Source organism: Pseudophryne corroboree, chromosome 7, assembly GCF_028390025.1.
Source record: "Pseudophryne corroboree isolate aPseCor3 chromosome 7, aPseCor3.hap2, whole genome shotgun sequence".
NCBI lineage: Eukaryota > Metazoa > Chordata > Amphibia > Anura > Myobatrachidae > Pseudophryne > Pseudophryne corroboree.
In genome coordinates, this window is record NC_086450.1 from 427,651,476 (window position 1) to 427,672,689 (window position 21,214).

General features: G+C 45.9%; 1 protein-coding gene and 1 non-coding gene across 2 annotated transcripts in view; both read left to right on the forward strand.

The window, feature by feature from the left end:
- MYO15A (myosin XVA) overlaps positions 1–21,214 on the forward strand; it is a 192,311-nt gene that overhangs the window by 153,379 nt on the left and 17,718 nt on the right. The window contains exon 57 of the mRNA XM_063932826.1: positions 431–508. Coding sequence (XP_063788896.1) covers positions 431–508 — 78 coding nt within the window. The remainder of the gene's footprint in view (positions 1–430; positions 509–21,214) is intronic.
- Positions 7,569–7,687, forward strand: LOC134946437 (5S ribosomal RNA). The gene has a single exon (XR_010182166.1). It is a non-coding gene; the product is annotated as a 5S ribosomal RNA (ribosomal RNA).

The window sequence follows — 21,214 nt, forward strand, 5'->3', positions numbered from 1 at the left end:
TTTAGTTAAATAACTAAGCGCATGCACGCTGCGTACCATGCGCATGCGCATTTAGCAACAAATCGCAGCATAGCAAAAATCGGCAACGAGCGAACAACTCGGAATGACCACCATTATCACTTGTTAATGATTGGTTTTAGCTATCCATCCCAGTGCCAACTGCCAAGTGTATATTTTTATTTTCTAACACAGGAATCACAAGTTTAAAAATAAATTCATTGTGTCAGAGTTCTCCCAGTCAAGTATGATCCATGTTATTTTGTATTTCTGCGTGTTATTTATTCATTTCTGCATTCTTACTTCCCTGACTGCAAAGCTTAATCAGCCTGCAGTACCCATGTTTGGGCATTAGGTGGGGCTCAAGTTCTTGTGAAGATTTATTTTAATAGCTTGCATGTAAGTTTTCTGAATAACACCTATTATCCCACAGGCCGGGAGAAGCTCTAAGCGCCAGCTGTTTCTTCTGCCGGGGGGAATTGAGCGACACCTCAAGATAAAGACTTGTTCGGTGAGTGACATTGTGTATAAGGAAATGATGCAAAAATTAATTGTTAATGAACTAGTATCCTCAGCTGAGATTTTCTTCTGTTTTATGATATACAAATAATACAAAGGCTTATTCAGTACTCATTATAAATTATTCAGTTTATTGACTTGTCTCATAGAGAATTTATGGGTAGATTTTCTGTCTCCTCTCTGGGAGAAGCCAGAAGTCTTCGGGGGGCGGGGTCTGGGCTTACACGTAATTAGGCCCTGCCCCCAACCAGTGAAAACCGCTGCGATTCACTGGTCCGCTGGTAGGGGATGGGACTAAATACCGCAATATGCTTCCTCCACCCAGCGCTGAAATTTTGATGACTTTCTCCTAATTCTGCATGCTTCACTATATAGCGGGTGGGATGCAAGAGATTTGCCTACTCTTCCGTGCGTGCAGGGGACTACCCGAAAAATTGGGAGCCTGCCGCACTTCCAAGAGAGTAGTCAAGTACAGAGTTGGACTTCCAAATCCACTGTGCTGCCCTGCTAAATTTTGGCACTTCTTTCTGGGTGATTCTGAGGCATACTTACCGACACTCCCGCATTCTGCGGGAGGCTCCCGTTTCCTTGGTAAGTGTCCCGCTACCCCGGAGAGTCCTCCCAGTCCCCTGGAATACCCCAGCCCTGAGTGTACTCTTTACCGCGCATGCGGGAGTCCAGACACAATGGGGCGGAGCTTGAGAGCCGGGGTGGGCAGCATAACCGCCGCGCAGAGCATAGTATCATACCCTCCAACATTTTACACAGAAAAATCGGTACAAATCCGAAAAAGGGGCGTGGCCGCGGGTAAAGGGGGCGTGGTCACGCCCCTTTTCCTATACTTTCAATGGAAGTTTGGAGAGCCAAAAATGGGTACAGACCATGAAAAAAAGGTACTGTACCTATTAAAAAGGTACAGTTGGAGGGTATGCAGTATACATTAATCAGTGCAGGGCAGACATGAAGACAACTTTGCTGTGGCTGCAGCGGATCACTCCCCCTGTCCACCCCCCTCCCCCTGCACACCGGGACTGGGAGCAGCTGGAAGTTAGGAGGGGGAGTGATGGGGGAACTGGCAAAGCGCTTTGGTGGGAAGAGTGTGTTTAGAGGTGGCTGGGAGCTCGGAGGAAAAGCAGGATAAAAGGTAGGAGTGTCTGTCTGTGACCTATGTGTGTAGTCTGCCATCACTGGCCCCAGTGTGTGTGTGTCCTATGTGTGTAGCCTGCCACCACTGGCCCCAGTGTGTGTGTGTCCTATGTGTGTAGCCTGCCACCACTGGCCCCAGTGTGTGTGTGTCCTATGTGTGTAGCCTGCCACCACTGGCCCCAGTGTGTGTGTGTCCTATGTGTGTAGCCTGCCACCACTGGCCCCAGTGTTTGTTTAGAAAGGGTTAAGGATTATAGTTGAAATAAATGCTAAATATTCAGCACTGTAAAAAAAAATCTATACTTGAATTGATCATCAACTACAATGGGATACACAGGTGCAAAATACTGGTGTTGTATGTCTATAGATATGTGTAACATATGGCTATAGATATGTGTAACATTTGTTTGTGTCTATCTATCTATCTATCTATCTATCTATCTATCTATCTATCTATCTATCTATATATACTGTATCTCTCTCTCTCTCTCTCTCTCTCTCTCTCTCTCTCTCTATATATATATATATAGAACATGCAAGCATCCGCACTGTACTGAATCTCCAGGGGACAACACGGTGGTGCTCAACTCCAAGGAATTTTTTGGGTTCCTGATAATAGTCTTTTGAAAAAGAGGGCACTCACCAATTATTTCTTAAAAAGGTCAGAAGGTCATTTATTGGTACATTCTCTGGTCGACGTTTCGATCACATCCCAGTGATCTTTGTCAGGACAGCAAAGCGGTGTTGTGTGGTGACAGAGCACCAGAAGCAGAGTGCCAGACATGTTCAACATCTACAAGTATTTATACCATCATCAATTTGAGTATCACGCCCCTCCTACATATGTCACTTCCTGTTCTATACTAGACTGTCAATTAGGAGCTAAAACCTGATATGTATACAATGCAACTACTATGGGGGAAGGGTGTATAGCACCTTCGTGTTAACCCCCATGGAATATGCTTTTTATTTTAAACGGTGCTGGTTATCAAAAACCGCACCACATACAAGATTCAAAGAAACCAGGAAGTGGTCCATGCGTTCCAGCAGTTGCTGGAACGCACGCGCTAACCGGAAGTGACTTCCGTAAACCGGAAGTGGGGTAATAAGAGCCAAAAATAGGAAGTGGAGAATCAAAATGCGTTCCAGCGGTACCTGGAACGCACAACTATACAAAGGAGATGACATACATGTCAATAGAGATGACAACAAGTCCAAAAAAACCGGAGAATAATAAAAATATAGTAACATGTAAAAGAGTGACAAGCGCAGATGTTACTTAGTAGGTCGGCCGGGGATCTCAAATAGATGGTGGTGTACAATTTCTCCCACATATTAGAAAATTAAAGATTTATAATAAAACGTAACTTTTAATACATCATTAAAGGAAAAATGAATGAAAAAATTAAAATATATATATTATGCAGGCCACGGGGTATATAGGGCTTTAATGAGGCCGCCATATTACTGGCTGGTATCAAAAGAGCCACAATATAAACCCGGGTCACAGAACTATATATACAAATATGCCTGAGACAAAGTAGATAAAATGTAAATGTAAATACACCATGACTGCAAATTATCCTAGGAAGATACCATATGGATTTGTCTCATTGAGACCTAATGGAATAAGTGTCTCTAATTCAAAAATCCACCGTGATTCACGTCGTTTCAATTTCAATTCTCTATCACCACCTCGGATCGTTGATGGAATATGGTCAATTAACATGCATTTTAGACTTGAGACTGAATGTTTTTGTTGTAGCCAGTGTTTAGCTACTGGTTTATCCGTCTTATTGGTCTCTAATGCCTGTCTGATGGAGTAACGGTGGTTCGCCATGCGTTCACGGAAACACCGTGTAGTGAGTCCCACATAGTATAGCCCACAAGGGCAGATGATAATGTATATCACAAAGTCAGACGTGCACGACAACTTGTGTTTAATTGGAATTCGTTTTCCACTTTGTGGGTGAACAAAGGAAGATCCACTCATCATAGATCTACATGTTGTACAGTCCGGACATCGGAAACAGCCCAATTTTCTCCTCGCAAGCCATGTTTGGTTTGTGGTGCATGGTTGTAGGGTCGGACGCATCAGCAATTGTCGCAAATTAGGCCCCCTGCGATAGGAGTGCATCGGTGGTCTTTGGCTCAGACCCACCAGTTTGGCATCTGATGCAACTATAGGCCAGTGTTTCCTGATCGTTTTTTCAGCATCCTTGGACTTTGTGTCAAATGTAGAAGTGAAAATGAGTCGACCAGACTCAAGTCTTGATGTAGGTTTCTGACCAATATTCTTGAATTTGACCTTAGCCTTCCTGAGGCATCTAGTGACCACCTTCGGTGAGTACCCTCTCGCAAGGAATCTCTCCGACATTTCGGAAAGCTGTTGGTCAGCAATGTCCATTGAGGAGTTGTTGCGTAACACACGTAGGAATTGAGATATAGGCATATTTTCTTTTAGGCTTTCTGGGTGGTGGCTTGTTGCAAACAACAGTGTATTCCTATCTGTTTGTTTGCGGAAAAGTGTAGATCCTAGATGTGTACCTTCCCGGAAAATGGTGACATCAAGAAAATTGATACAGTCATGGTGTATTTCATAGGTAAACCGAATAGGGCCATCAATTGCATTCAGATACTGAACCATTCCATGAAACTCAGACACAGTGCCTCTCCATAAGACAAATATGTCGTCAATATAACGACCAAAATATGCTAACTTATCACCAAATTTGGGGACAATATGTGTATTCTCATACTGATGCATAAATAAATTAGCGTAGGCTGGCGCTAAGTTAGAACCCATGGCGGTCCCATTGCACTGGAGATAAAAATCAGTGCCATAGCAGAAGTGATTTTTACTTAGAACAAGTTCTGCCAAAGTAATCAAAAATTCAGTGGGGGGACCGCCATGAGTACCACTACCTAGCGCCACCCTCAATGCTTCAAGACCAGTGGAGTGGGGGATCACTGTATATAATGAATTGACATCCATTGATGCCAAAAATATGTCATCATTGATATCACCAATTTTATGGATTTTGTCGAGAAAATCACCCGTATCCCTGATATAGCTCCACATATTGCTCACAAGTGGTTGTAAGAAACTGTCCACAAACCGGGCAATCGGCTGCAATAATGAATCATTTGCTGATATAATAGGGCGTCCGGGGGGGGTTTCAAGGGATTTGTGAATTTTTGGCAATGTGTACAGGACTGGGCACACCGGGTGTTCAACAGTGAGATATATGGCAATCTGTGCATCAATCCAGTTGTTCTGGAGACCCATTGAGATAGTGGAATCAACAAGTTTTTTTATCCCTGGCATGGGATTCTGTGTGATTTTACAATAGGTCTGAGTGTCTGACAACTGTTGCATTATCTCCTTATTGTATTTGGCCCAATCCTGTACCACTATTGCCCCGCCCTTATCAGCTGGGCGGATCACAATTTGGTCATTATTTTTAAGTGCCTGTAATGCGAGCCTTTGTTGTTTGTTGAGATTATCATATAGACGATCACCCCTTTGTTGTTTCATGTCATATTCAGTGAGTCTAAGGAATGATTTAATGCTCGGATTATGAGAGATAGGATCAAAGTTACTGGGTTTAGAAAAAGTATGCTCACGGGGATTCTCACAGAGTTGATTTGAAAAAAATTCCCTGAGCCTGAGTTTCCTACCAAACTTAAAATGATCAACAGACCATTGAAAAGCGTCGTGTCTGACTGTAGGGACAAAGGATAGTCCTAAAGATAGGACTTCCATTTCAGTTGAGGAAAGTGATGTGGTAGACAAATTTAAGACGGTAGTTAGGTCTTTATTCCTTTTGCTTTTTTTGTGTTTCCTCCCGCCCCTCCTTGTCGGGTGTTTGGGGGACGCCTCTCTGGGGGGGTAGTATTTTTGCGGGTACCCCGGCCTAAAAAATCACCCCTAGGTGGTCTAGAGTCAGTGAATTCGCTATCAGAGTTAGATTGAGAAGAACTATCATATTGTCTCTGTGATCTATACCTAGGATTATATTGAAATCTACGAGTGGAGTTTCTAGTATCACCTTTTAGCCACCTATACACTTGATGATTCAAATAGTCAGCGTTTACGGTGTCTAGTTTTTTCCTCTTTCTCCTTCATCCACTAGGGGCCACTGGAGTGTAGTTACAATAGGGGAGATAGTAGGTGGTATTGGTAGCTGGCACTTTAAAAATTCTCACACTGTGGCTAGCTCCTCCCCTACTATCTCCCCTCCAAGCCAGTCTTAGTTAAGTGCCCGAGGTAGCTGGTTCACTTGGGTTTAGCTGAAGAATTTTCTTCTTTTTTCTTTATTATTTTATTTTTCTTACACACACTCACAGACTGGCAGCTCTGCCACTGCCAGTCTGCACCGTGGGAGCTGCCGGCGGGGTCCCATCGCAGCTGCGTGCGGCTAGGGATGGGCCCCGGCTGAGGGAGACACTGAGCTCTCCTGAGTTGGCGGACACCGCTGCGTGCGGCGCGTGTCGCGGCCACTCCATCCAGCAGAAGATTCCGGCAGCATGGCAGCGGTGAGTATCAAAAATGGTCGGACACCGCTGCGTGCGGCTTGTGTCGGGACCACCCCACCACAGAAGATTCCGGCTGGACGCCGCTGCGTGCGGCGTGTGTCGGGGCCGATCCACCAAGAACACAGTGGTGAGTGAAGTATACTTTATTTGTGGTGGCTATGTATGTTTTTAGAGCAATCTGTTTATTGTTGTACAACCCACTCCAGAAGGGCTCTCTGGGGCTGTAATGTACTTTATTGTATCCTTACCTGTCCTCCTCATGGAGAAACAGACAGGATGATTGGGGGAGGCTGAGTATGTGTTTATACAACCCTGACTGAAAAACGGGTGTGTGTCATTCTGATAACCCTCTGCTCCCCCAGCTCCCCGCACCCCCCGCACCCACTCAGCGCGACTCACAGAGCCGGCACAGGGATCCCGCTCGAACGCAAAGCAATGTTTAAATTTGGCGCCTTGTACGGAGGGGGCGGAGCTAAGTCCCGCTCTGTAGAGCGAGCTCAGCGCTCCCTGCTCCCAGGCGGCGACTCGCGCTCTGTTCAGCGCAACACTCCCCGGCGGCGGCTAGCAGATACAGGGCTCTACTAGCGCTGTATAGCGGGCTCAGCGCTCAGCGCTCCCCGGCGGTGACTCGCAGGCCCAGCGGAGGGTACAGCTCGCTTCCCGCTTAGTTTTGCAATAAGGCGCCATAGCCGGGGGGCGGAGCTAACTCCTGCTCTGTACAGCGGGCTCAGCATTCTCCGCTCCCCGGCCACTGTTATAGTGTAATAGGCATTTATGTGAGTTTAATGCACATGGTGCTGAGGAGAATGTGATATAGTCAGAGTGGTTCAGCACTAATCCAGTTATCCACTATATAGATTTTATCGCATAGCCCAGAGGAGTTTCACTCTGGCGGCCATTTCCTCCCTGCACAGACCTGGCTTCATATTTGCAGTGTCTCCTATAGCCCAGTGGGCTAATCTTGCATATTCAGAGACAAATACAAATAAAGTCCCAGGTATATTAACAGTTAACCCGCTTTACTCAGCGGGCTCCCAGGTCTCCCCGTCGCTAGGCAACAGCTCTGGGATTTGTAACTTTTCGATACTTCAGGCTGCTGAAATATAGATACATTCCTCCTGCAGTAGAGTCCTCTACCCAGCATTTTCCTACTTGCAAATCAGGGAACCTGCTCTATTACAGTAGCTGGGACTCAGCTCAATAATAATTAAAAGGATCTACTGTGCAGTATTTATTTACCTACGGTGTGTGTGTATATATACATATATAGTTATGTTTGTGCATGTATATATATAGATATATATATTTAAGTGCGTGTAGGTATGTATATAGATAAATCCATAAAATACCAGATATAGGGGATAAAAGCCTACGGCCACACCACCCTGAACACGCCCGATCTCGTCTGATCTCGGAAACTAAGCAGGGTCAGGCCCGGTTAGTACTTGGATGGGAGACCGCCTGGGAATACCAGGTGCTGTAGGCTACTTCCGCAATGTTTTCTAATAACAACATCTTGCACATAACATTTTCCCCCATCTTTCTCACAGGCTGGTCACCATTTTGAAAAGCCAGCGGAACCTCAGAGAAACATCTGGTGCACCTTAATTAGCGGTACACTAAATACAGGGCGGGGTGTTGCCTTCCCTTTATTATTCCTTGTTGTCACTAGTTACTAATGCTATTTGTAATTGTGGAATGCGTGTAAGGCATCAGACAAATAGCGCTGCGGCTCAGTACGCTAGTAGCGGGTATCTGAACAGGGGTTTGAATCCAAACAAAACTTTAAGGAGAACTCCTATAGCCTAGGGCTAAGACTCCTGTCCCACAGCGCAGCGTTGCTGGTTCAGGTCTCCGCTGCTCCAGAAAGTTTATTTTAATCGTATCGGTCACTACACATTATAGTGCAGACCTTACGTAGGGCTCTGTTTATTTAACCCACCTTTTCTCCTTTCGTTTGTCTCTCCTGGGATAGTCGAAGAATTCCCTCTTAGGTGTGAAGTATGCGGCGGAGCCATCTGCTTCGCCCTCCACGCACCTGCACACCCCTGTTTGATCAATGATGCAGGTAATGTCACTATTAACCAGACAATAGCTCATCAGGTAAGCCCTTGGACTTTGGTTTCCAAGGTCACAGGATCAAATCACAGCGGGACCAAACACACCTTTCCAAAAAGAAACTTTGCTAACATTCCATGCATTACTGATGTCTGTTTTCTGTGGATCTGAACCAGTGTCTCAGAATATACAGGTACATAATACAGCAGTTCATCTGATACTGCAGGTAAAGGAGGAGGACACGTCAAGTCCATCAGGGTTCCACGCCATTGACGAAAATGACAGCGACTGGTTCAGTTTCGGATGAGCTGGGCAGGCTCCGGTAGGCGGCCGACAGACACCCGAATACACAATATCAGGTATCAAACAGGGTTTGTTTTCCTATCTTTTCCCCGCAGATGGCAGGAGATGGTATCAGAACCTCTCTAGGGTATACACCTCGGTGTATCGCCGGTCCATCAAGCCGCCGTTTTCCTGAGGCAACCTTGCTCAGGGATCCATCGACATATGCGGCAGCATGGTTCTACCGTATCCGGAGCAGGTAGGTTGGGGAACAATTGTCCTCTAGGTTACAGGATGCTTCGCATCAGGATCAATTGATACTTTGATACAGGTCAGAATCACGATTCTGCTTTATGTTCCTTGGAGGTCTCCATGTCTACAGACTCGGACCCTGCATCTTCGCTTGGGCTGTCTTAACCCGACGACCTCTGGGGCTGCGACAGTGACAAGTAAACATGAAATCCTACGGGGCAGATGGTTCTGGGGAAGGAACTTTCTGCAGGATTTCTTGAACCAATGGAGGTAGGTCCACTTTGATTTCTCCTACTACTGCCCCAGCTCCAAGACAGACCTTTACTGGTCTTCCCTTTAGATTGTTTCGTGCCCTTTCAGGTTTTTGACTCCACACGGGTGATATCTTCGTCGCCAGGGGTTCTCAGGGTAAAAAGGCTGAAGCAGAGGTTCAACATCCTCAGTCCAGTCTGATTTTATGTCATCCTATACACCCATTACACCTGCAGGGTCCCAGGGTAGGCGCAGGTCGATGGGAGAAGGCTTGGGCGGTTACAACCGTCTCAGGAGTCCCTCGGCATGGGTCGGCTGATTTACGATGACAAGAGAGTCATACTGCAGGCTGCGCTCCATAGGTTTCTAACCGCAAAGGGTGTTGATCCCTGTTTTACACATATCATTTGAATTAGGACAGTTCTCAGGCCTTTGTTTTCTTTTCACGTTCCGAAGCCAAGTGGCTCGGACAGGCCTATTCTGGCCTTACAATCCTTTTAGTCTGTGATTGCTAGTTTAAACAAGAAAGGGAGTTTTACGTGTCCCTTGTCTTCAGAGATGCCTGTTTACTGATTTCCGTTGGACAGGCTTTTCTCAGATTCCCCCTTAACAGGATTCTCATTTTCACTGTAAGTCCTTTACTCTTCTCTCTTCCGCTCCCACAGAGTTTAGGAAGATAACAGAATAACTCTTTTTCAAGGGCAGTGGGTGACGTTGGTTCCCTAATGGGACAATTTACTGCTACTATCCCACTCTGTACATTAGGTGGCTTCTGAATATCCGGAGGATCCACGAGCTTCTGATTCGACACAGATCCAATTTATGCTCCGCATAGACGTTTCTCAACACGGTCCGTCAGAGGTTTTTTCATTCCTCGGCACCAGAGACTCTATTTCTTCAGTCAAGTTGCGACGTAATGAGTGGTCGCCTCCATTCCTCTCGGAACGGGGGACAACAATCTTGTTTCCAGATCAAGCCACCAGGTCAGACTCCTGGGTGAGGGAACATGCCCCGGAGTTTTGTCAGCTGGTCCGCTGTGGGCGGAGATTTCGGATCGACCTCAGGGCGTTCTGACTGACTCTTTAACCCTTTATTACTCTCGGACGGCAGTAGCCGTGGAGGCCCTCAGGGCTCCGGGGAGTTTTCTGGTTATTCTATCCTGCCTCCTTTTCTATTTCTACTTCATGTTCAGTAACACAGGAGGGGATTATGCGTGCTAGTCCTCTCGGTGGCGCTGGTTGGGCCACGCATGACTTGAAGATACAGATACGCCTGTTGTCAGTAGAGGAGCCTTGGCTCCTACCTCGACGGGACTGTCTACTTCAACAGGCTCCTTTTTTTTTTTTTTCTCCTTGTTCAATTTTACACTGGTTTCGGTTACCCGTGTGACTGTTCACGAGACCTCAGAAGGGAGGAGTTCCCTAGTTCGGTTAGGCCTACTGGGCTCCGATTTCAGAAGTCTATTACCTCTTCTCGCTTTTGCCACTTTGGGAAAACTTTATGGAACATAATGAAGATAAAAGGGGGTTTTTCCCCCTTCTTCCAGTTACCATTCATCTTTGGTTTCTCTGGGAGGTTTTTTGCTCCGCTGCGCTTCAAACCACACTGACCGGAATTTTAGGTCTCTGCCTTTTTCGCTTTTCTTCCAAATGAGATTAGCCTAGCGGCCGTAAGTTCGGCCTCTTGTTCAGGGAGTACTCTATTGGCAACTCCCCGGGCTCGGCTTCGGCCTCAGCGGTCGTTTCTTCCAGAGGGGAGGTCCATTTTTCATATAAATCTGACACTAGTGGTTTTCAATCCTCTCTGAATGTTGTCAGGGCTCGTCAACTCTCTCTACAGAGGTCTCAGGCTATTCGATGAAGTGTTTTTTCTTCTTTGCTCTGGACGATGCTCCCGTACTAAATAGCCGGGGCCCCAGCATATGCTGGACAGTTGGATACATCTGATCATCAGACAGTCTTCTTGGCGGTTACTAGGGAACCTCCGTTTTCCAATTCAGCGCGCTTTACGCGCATTGTAAGACCTTCGTGGGCAGCCGCCCGCGGGGTCTCCATGAATATTTTGTCGGGCGGCTACTTGGTCAAACCGACATTCGTTTTGTCAAATTCTACAAGTTTGACACTTTTACGGCCTCTGCATCACTGTTTGGCCGAGCAGTTTTTACAGGACTCTCAGCGCTTTCCCACCCGTTTTTTGGGAGCTCTGGGACGTCCCCATTGTAACTACACTCCAGTGGCCCCTAGTGGATGAAGGAGAAATCAGGATTTTGGTACTTACCGATAAATCCCTTTCTCCGATTCCACAGGGGCCACTGGACGCCCGCCCAGCGCTGTTTCTCCTGATTTTTGTTTGATTAACGATTGCAGATCACCATATGACTGCTTGTTGGGTTCAGGCTAGCCTGGTTTTTTGTCAGGTTCTGTTCCAGGTTTAGTTTGTGTTCGCCTGGTTTACAGGGCGTCGTTAACCTCCTCTACCTTACGGTTTGTTTATTACAGCTCTCCTCGGGCACAGTTTAACGTAGACTGGCTTGGAGGGGAGATAGTAGGGGAGGAGCTAGCCACAGTGTGAGAATTTTTAAAGTGCCAGCTACCAATACCACCTACTATCTCCCCTATTGTAACTACACTCCAGTGGCCCCTGTGGAATCGGAGAAAGGGATTTATCGGTAAGTACCAAAATCCTGATTAAAGGCAATAAGGTCACGTTGGTATGTAGTAACCTGCTCCTTAAGTTTCTCAATCCAATTCTCAGTTTTTTCACGTGTGAGTGTACTCAGATGTAGTGTATTAAACTCAGTGAGTTCTAGTCTGACCTTACTCAATTCGGTGCCCACTTCCTCGATCACAAGGAGAATCAAATCAAGTGAGCATTTATTCAACACTCCACACCATCGTGTACAAAATGTCAAATTATTACGTCCAATGGTGGGAGTGTTGCTGACCCTAAAACCACGGGGGATTTTTTTGTTTCTATAGTAGTCAGATAAAAATTGACCATGAAGAGTAAGATCTACCTCCCGCTTCCTTAGTTTTAACAATTTATGGTACAAATCAATGGGTGTATCATCTGGTAGTTTCTGAAAATCACGGTGATCAAATAAAACTTTTTCAGCGTCATCATCAGTGAGTGAGACAAAATTGTTTTGTGCCAAGTTTAGCGTAGCCTCATCAAGTACATTGCTTGCCCCGAGTGACATACTAAGCAAACAATATAACACTTAGAGGAGTATTGCTTAAATTGACAATAGAAAAATGGGCCTAAACCAGATCACATGGAATGGTTAGAAATGAAGCAATGATGGCTGGGTAAAAACCCTAAAACAGGCATATATTTTAAAAACAACAGAACAAGCTGGTATAATCTGCAACCTGTCGCACTGTAACAATCAACACATGCATAAAGACTATTTTTCTTATAAATCTGACAGGGAAATCACGAAAAATAAGTCCACAGGTGCTGGATGAAGGCAAAAGGTATATCATACACGTTGCCAAATTATAGAACATGCAAGCATCCGCACTGTACTGAATCTCCAGGGGACAACACGGTGGTGCTCAACTCCAAGGAATTTTTTGGGTTCCTGATAATAGTCTTTTGAAAAAGAGGGCACTCACCAATTATTTCTTAAAAAGGTCAGAAGGTCATTTATTGGTACATTCTCTGGTCGACGTTTCGATCACATCCCAGTGATCTTTGTCAGGACAGCAAAGCGGTGTTGTGTGGTGACAGAGCACCAGAAGCAGAGTGCCAGACATGTTCAACATCTACAAGTATTTATACCATCATCAATTTGAGTATCACGCCCCTCCTACATATGTCACTTCCTGTTCTATACTAGACTGTCAATTAGGAGCTAAAACCTGATATGTATACAATGCAACTACTATGGGGGAAGGGTGTATAGCACCTTCGTGTTAACCCCCATGGAATATGCTTTTTATTTTAAACGGTGCTGTTTATCAAAAACCGCACCACATACAAGATTCAAAGAAACCAGGAAGTGGTCCATGCGTTCCAGCAGTTGCTGGAACGCACGCGCTAACCGGAAGTGACTTCCGTAAACCGGAAGTGGGGTAATAAGAGCCAAAAATAGGAAGTGGAGAATCAAAATGCGTTCCAGTGCTAACTTATCACCAAATTTGGGGACAATATGTGTATTCTCATACTGATGCATAAATAAATTAGCGTAGGCTGGCGCTAAGTTAGAACCCATGGCGGTCCCATTGCACTGGAGATAAAAATCAGTGCCATAGCAGAAGTGATTTTTACTTAGAACAAGTTCTGCCAAAGTAATCAAAAATTCAGTGGGGGGACCGCCATGAGTACCACTACCTAGCGCCACCCTCAATGCTTCAAGACCAGTGGAGTGGGGGATCACTGTATATAATGAATTGACATCCATTGATGCCAAAAATATGTCATCATTGATATCACCAATTTTATGGATTTTGTCGAGAAAATCACCCGTATCCCTGATATAGCTCCACATATTGCTCACAAGTGGTTGTAAGAAACTGTCCACAAACCGGGCAATCGGCTGCAATAATGAATCATTTGCTGATATAATAGGGCGTCCGGGGGGGGTTTCAAGGGATTTGTGAATTTTTGGCAATGTGTACAGGACTGGGCACACCGGGTGTTCAACAGTGAGATATATGGCAATCTGTGCATCAATCCAGTTGTTCTGGAGACCCATTGAGATAGTGGAATCAACAAGTTTTTTTATCCCTGGCATGGGATTCTGTGTGATTTTACAATAGGTCTGAGTGTCTGACAACTGTTGCATTATCTCCTTATTGTATTTGGCCCAATCCTGTACCACTATTGCCCCGCCCTTATCAGCTGGGCGGATCACAATTTGGTCATTATTTTTAAGTGCCTGTAATGCGAGCCTTTGTTGTTTGTTGAGATTATCATATAGACGATCACCCCTTTGTTGTTTCATGTCATATTCAGTGAGTCTAAGGAATGATTTAATGCTCGGATTATGAGAGATAGGATCAAAGTTACTGGGTTTAGAAAAAGTATGCTCACGGGGATTCTCACAGAGTTGATTTGAAAAAAATTCCCTGAGCCTGAGTTTCCTACCAAACTTAAAATGATCAACAGACCATTGAAAAGCGTCGTGTCTGACTGTAGGGACAAAGGATAGTCCTAAAGATAGGACTTCCATTTCAGTTGAGGAAAGTGATGTGGTAGACAAATTTAAGACGGTAGTTAGGTCTTTATTCCTTTTGCTTTTTTTGTGTTTCCTCCCGCCCCTCCTTGTCGGGTGTTTGGGGGACGCCTCTCTGGGGGGGTAGTATTTTTGCGGGTACCCCGGCCTAAAAAATCACCCCTAGGTGGTCTAGAGTCAGTGAATTCGCTATCAGAGTTAGATTGAGAAGAACTATCATATTGTCTCTGTGATCTATACCTAGGATTATATTGAAATCTACGAGTGGAGTTTCTAGTATCACCTTTTAGCCACCTATACACTTGATGATTCAAATAGTCAGCGTTTACGGTGTCTAGTTTTTTCCTCTTAAAGGCAATAAGGTCACGTTGGTATGTAGTAACCTGCTCCTTAAGTTTCTCAATCCAATTCTCAGTTTTTTCACGTGTGAGTGTACTCAGATGTAGTGTATTAAACTCAGTGAGTTCTAGTCTGACCTTACTCAATTCGGTGCCCACTTCTTCGATCACATGGAGAATCAAATCAAGTGAGCATTTATTCAACACTCCACACCATCGTGTACAAAATGTCAAATTATTACGTCCAATGGTGGGAGTGTTGCTGACCCTAAAACCACGGGGGATTTTTTTGTTTCTATAGTAGTCAGATAAAAATTGACCATGAAGAGTAAGATCTACCTCCCGCTTCCTTAGTTTTAACAATTTATGGTACAAATCAATGGGTGTATCATCTGGTAGTTTCTGAAAATCACGGTGATCAAATAAAACTTTTTCAGCGTCATCATCAGTGAGTGAGACAAAATTGTTTTGTGCCAAGTTTAGCGTAGCCTCATCAAGTACATTGCTTGCCCCGAGTGACATACTAAGCAAACAATATAACACTTAGAGGAGTATTGCTTAAATTGACAATAGAAAAATGGGCCTAAACCAGATCACATGGAATGGTTAGAAATGAAGCAATGATGGCTGGGTAAAAACCCTAAAACAGGCATATATTTTAAAAACAACAGAACAAGCTGGTATAATCTGCAACCTGTCGCACTGTAACAATCAACACATGCATAAAGACTATTTTTCTTATAAATCTGACAGGGAAATCACGAAAAATAAGTCCACAGGTGCTGGATGAAGGCAAAAGGTATATCATACACGTTGCCAAATTATAGAACATGCAAGCATCCGCACTGTACTGAATCTCCAGGGGACAACACGGTGGTGCTCAACTCCAAGGAATTTTTTGGGTTCCTGATAATAGTCTTTTGAAAAAGAGGGCACTCACCAATTATTTCTTAAAAAGGTCAGAAGGTCATTTATTGGTACATTCTCTGGTCGACGTTTCGATCACATCCCAGTGATCTTTGTCAGGACAGCAAAGCGGTGTTGTGTGGTGACAGAGCACCAGAAGCAGAGTGCCAGACATGTTCAACATCTACAAGTATTTATTATAATCTTTAATTTTCTAATATGTGGGAGAAATTGTACACCACCATCTATTTGAGATCCCCGGCCGACCTACTAAGTAACATCTGCGCTTGTCACTCTTTTACATGTTACTATATTTTTATTATTCTCCGGTTTTTTTGGACTTGTTGTCATCTCTATTGACATGTATGTCATCTCCTTTGTATAGTTGTGCGTTCCAGGTACCGCTGGAACGCATTTTGATTCTCCACTTCCTATTTTTGGCTCTTATTACCCCACTTCCGGTTTACGGAAGTCACTTCCGGTTAGCGCGTGCGTTCCAGCAACTGCTGGAACGCATGGACCACTTCCTGGTTTCTTTGAATCTTGTATGTGGTGCGGTTTTTGATAACCAGCACCGTTTAAAATAAAAAGCATATTCCATGGGGGTTAACACGAAGGTGCTATACACCCTTCCCCCATAGTAGTTGCATTGTATACATATCAGGTTTTAGCTCCTAATTGACAGTCTAGTATAGAACAGGAAGTGACATATGTAGGAGGGGCGTGATACTCAAATTGATGATGGTATAAATACTTGTAGATGTTGAACATGTCTGGCACTCTGCTTCTGGTGCTCTGTCACCACACAACACCGCTTTGCTGTCCTGACAAAGATCACTGGGATGTGATCGAAACGTCGACCAGAGAATGTACCAATAAATGACCTTCTGACCTTTTTAAGAAATAATTGGTGAGTGCCCTCTTTTTCAAAAGACTATATATATATATATATATATATATATATATATTGTTTTTTAACATATGTATTCTGCACAGAGTTTGGCTGGACAATGTGTGAATAAATTAATATTGGTCAATAGGTACAAGGGCTGCAACTAGCGGTGTGCCAGCGGTGCCAGGCACACAGCGCATATGCAATGTGGGCACAGGACCGCCGGCAGCACCCACACGGCCATGCCGCCACCTCCTCACTAGCCTGTCTACTTGTCACACAAGTAGCCAGGCAGCGCTGCAGCTTCCTGTCCCTCCTTACGCTCTGGCCCTCCCGGCTTGTCCGCAGCGTCTGAAGAGCACACAGACACATGTAAAAGGGCTGGCTGGTGGAAGCTGCTGCTCCGGATCTAAACATAAGTATAACACACACATGCGTAAAAGGGGCTCTACCTGGCATAATGTGTAAAAGGGGGCTCCACCTGATGTAATGTGTAAAAGGGTGCTCTACCTGGCATAATGTGTAAAAGGGGACTCTACCTGGCATAATGTGTGACAGGGGCTCTGCCTGGCATGATGTGTAAAAGGGGCTTTACCTGGCATAATGTGTAAAAGGAGCTCTACCTGGTGTGATGTGTAAAAGGGGGCTCTAGATGGTGTAATGTGTAAAAGGGAGTGCTACATGGCATAATGTGTAAATGGGGGCTCTACCTGGAATAATGTGTGACAGCCTGGCGTACTGTGTAAATGGGAGCTCTGCCTGGCGTAAAGTGTAATAGGGATCTCTACCTGGAATAATGTGTAAAAGGAGCTCTACCTGGTATAGTGTACATAGTAAGGAATACTGTGTAGCATCATTTGAATAATGGAGACTACTGTGCGACATAATATGAATTGGTATTATTTTTGTGACCACGCCCATTTCATTTTATACTCTTTCAGCACACCCAGTTGTATGCAGATGGGTCTAAATGCATTAGTAGATAATCTGTGAAGTACAATAGGGTTTCAATATTGGTACGTGTGTGTGTGTGTGTGTGTGTGTGTGTGTAGGGTTGCACTGACCCATGTGTGAGCGTGTGTGTGTGTATGTATGTAGGCTGGCACTGCCCATGTGTGTGTTTGTAGGATGGTATTGCCCCTATGTGTGTGTGTACGGTGGCAGTATCTACTGTGTACCACTGTAGGCACGCTCATAGGTGGAACTAGATATGCCCTTTAGCGGGAGCATGACTTGTCCACTCAGCAGCGTTCCGCGAGAACTCTCATAATGTATAGAATCTCCCTGAAACTGGTTTCAAAAAGTAGGCAAGTATGTTCTGAGGGGGTAACTGTGTTTTGCATGGTGTATCAGGTAACCATGACCCTGCTGCAAAATGAAGTCATTTGCTGCATTCTTCAGGGGGCGGCAGGGCCACAATAACGCCATCCACAGAGACTGGCGTCATTACGGCTCTTCCTGCCCACCTCACTGTATCCCGGAGACTGGTCTCCTTTCCTGGGATCCAGGGAGAGCGCCTCTCACAGACATACACGGGGAGAATAAGCAAATATAGGAGTGGGCAGGTGCAAAGAGAGTGAAGCAGGGGTGTGGACACTCTTGGGGATGATGCCAAGTTAGACTCCAAATCAAAGGCATTTCTATAATGGCTGCAGTGTGTACGGCCCACACCGCACGCCATGCACCCATGTTTAATCACTTACCTCTCCAAGTACCATGTTGGCACTGCTGCTGCAGGAGAAATCACTCGGGAAATGGCGCAGCGGACATTTTCCCAGTGATTTGCGCATGCACAGTGCAGATTAGTCTCCGGGGAACATGGTGGACGCCATGTTTTCGGCAGTGGCATGCGGTGAGGTCAGTGGCTGGTGAAGCATGCCCGCTACCACCGCTATGGCAGCCACCAGTGCCCGCTACTGTACTGCCATCCACGCCAGCTGCCAGTGCCTGCTAAAGTCACCGCCAGCTATGGCCCCCACTGCTAATTCCCAGTCTGATGCCGCCGCCAATGCCCACAAAGTCTGGGGAGCAGCAGCAGCCAGAGCCTGGGCAGCAAAGGTGCCCAGGGTTAAGGAGAGCAGTGGAGGGTCTGCCTGGAAGCATGGAAGCAGGATTACAGCTGCAGGTTCCTTATACCGTGGCACACACAGAGTAATCACCTCCCCTCCCCTTATACCCCAGTACACACACAGTAATCACCCCCCTCCACTTACACCCTGGCACACATGCAGTATTAACCCCACCTACCCTTATACCCCGGCACACACGCAGTATACGCCCTCCCTCCACTAACACCCTGGCACACGTGCAGTAATTAACCCCCCTCCCCTTATTCCCACGGCACACACGCAGTATACACCCCTCCCCTTATACCCCGGCACACATGCAGTAATTACCCCTCCTTCCCTTACACTCTGGCACACATACAGTAATTACCTCCCTCCCCTTATACCCCAGCACATACGCAGTAATCTCCCCCCAACCCCCTTTTTCCCCAGCACACATGGAGCAATTGCCCCCTACCCTTTTCCCCCGGCACAGTGCGCACATCTCCGTGCTGAGCGCTGCTGTGTACAGACCATGGGCTGCCCTGCGCTCTGAAACACAGAGCGCAGGGCAGCCATGGTCCATACACAGCAGCGCTCAGCACGGACACCGGGAGATGGCGGTATGTACAGTACACATGGCTGGCTCTCTGGCTGCGCTGCTGACTACAGCGGTGGAGACACTGATCTGTGGAGGGGTGGAGCACTTAGTTCATAATCCAATGATGGTGGAGGCTCGATTATGTCTGGCTGTGGCGCCTCCCTAATTGTGACGCTGGCACTTACTTGGAGTAATGGTAGGGCCAATCCTGGCGTCAGTGAGAGCAGCTACCCCCGCTTCCAGCGGCAATAAGAGGTGAGCAGGAGCAGTGCAGGGGAACAGGTGCAGGGGCCTCTCTGGGGGTGGACCCCAGGGAGAGCTCCGAACCTGGTGCCCAATCATATCTGCCTCAGTGACAGGGGCGTGCTTTCATATGGGCTGCAAGCACGCCACTGTCACTAAGGCACTCATACTAGTGCCGCTTACAGCGCTTTTTTAGATGGGCTTTTTACTGCCAATTGCTTGGCCCCGCCTCCGCTTCTGATCCTTTATCATTGGCAGTGGGAGGCACCGCTCTTGCTGCCTCCGAAACTAATTTAAACCTGCTTTTACATTGTAGAAATGATTACAGTAAGATAAAGCATATACTTATGACACAGAATGTGTCCTAAGTTTCTTCTTTGTATTATTGTAATCACAGCATACAAAGAAAAAGGTTGCAGGTGCACAATTCAAACATTACCAATTTATTAATAATAATAATTGCAATAAAATTTTGCATTTTGAGCGAGGTTCTTCGCTTAGTTATGGCCATAAGTAACGGCTTGCCCACCGCGTCCAGGTGACCTCATAAGTCGGGCAAGTCCCTAACATTTTGGGGGGTACAAATCTAGGGTGAGGGACCCCCCAAAAATGAAGCAGCTGAGTGACCCCAGGGCAACACAAAAGTGAAAAAATATATAGTGAAAAAGTGAAAATAGGTTAGTGAGAGAGGCTGCTGAAAACAGCAGGGGTAAATTAGTGAGAGGTAATGAAGGGGGAGATAAAGTAGTGAGAGGTAAAGTAGTGAAAAGTGAAGGTAGGAAATGAATTACATTGAAACAAAACACACGATAGGGATGAAAGTAAATATGAAAATAAGTGTTAATATGTGTTGCTCCTGAGGCAAAACAGCCACAACAGTCCAGGGGGACCCACACCCCGGAAATGCACCCCCATCTGATAATCCAATATACATTTGTGCAGGACTCACCTTGCTCTGCATGCAGTCTAAGAAATGTCAGGGTCACTCAGCTGCTTCATTTTGGGGGGTCCCGCACCCTAGATTTGTACCCCCCAAAATGTTAGGGACTTGCCCGACTAATGAGGTCACCTGGATGCGGTGGGCAAGCCGTTACTTATGGCCATAACTATGCGAAGAACCTCGCTTAAAATGCAAAATTTTATTGCAATTATTATTATTAATAAATTGGTAATGTTTGAATTGTGCACCTGCAACCTTTTTCTTTGTATGCAGTTCTACTGAAAGGTCTCCGCAGGGTCGCACCTCTCATTACCGGTGTGCACCCCAGGACCCCTCCCCTGTATTATTGTAATCATTAATGACAGGGGAGGCACTGCCTCCCCTGACTGCACGTCCCTGGTTTTCAGAGACCGGTGCATGCGCACTAGAGATTCTTCTCTGGGAATACAGTGGGTGCCATGTTTCCAGAGACCCACACATGATGAGCAGAGTCTGTGGCGGCACCGCAGAGAGGATGGGGGTCCACTCAGAGTTTGCACACGGGCTCCTCCTCTCTTACCATTGCTCCAGATCCTCCTGTTGTGGCTCCATAAGCCTTGGTATGTAAAATGACAGCAGACGTTTGCATATTTTGCATTAAAGTCAAATTATATGAATAAAAATAATGTGGCCCCACCCCTTAAAAAAAATAACGAGCACCAGTGCTATAGTCTGGGCCTGGTTAAAGCTAGAAATAACAATCGTCAGGACCATCTCCAAGGGATCAACATGCCCACGGCTGAAAGTTATTTGTTTGGTCTTACATGACATAGGGCTGATGCAGGTTTCAGTTGGGCGGCCGATGGTGGCGTATAAAGATGCACCAATCGGTAATACAGCACACACGGATGCTAAAAGTACGCGTCTCAGTCCTTGCACATTTAGCCGCAAGAATGTTCAAGGGAAGGAGTTTGCAATGAATGGTATTTGCTTAAAGTCATGGACAGGTGACCTCCAATAGACGCTGCTGCGGGTGCCTCTCTAGA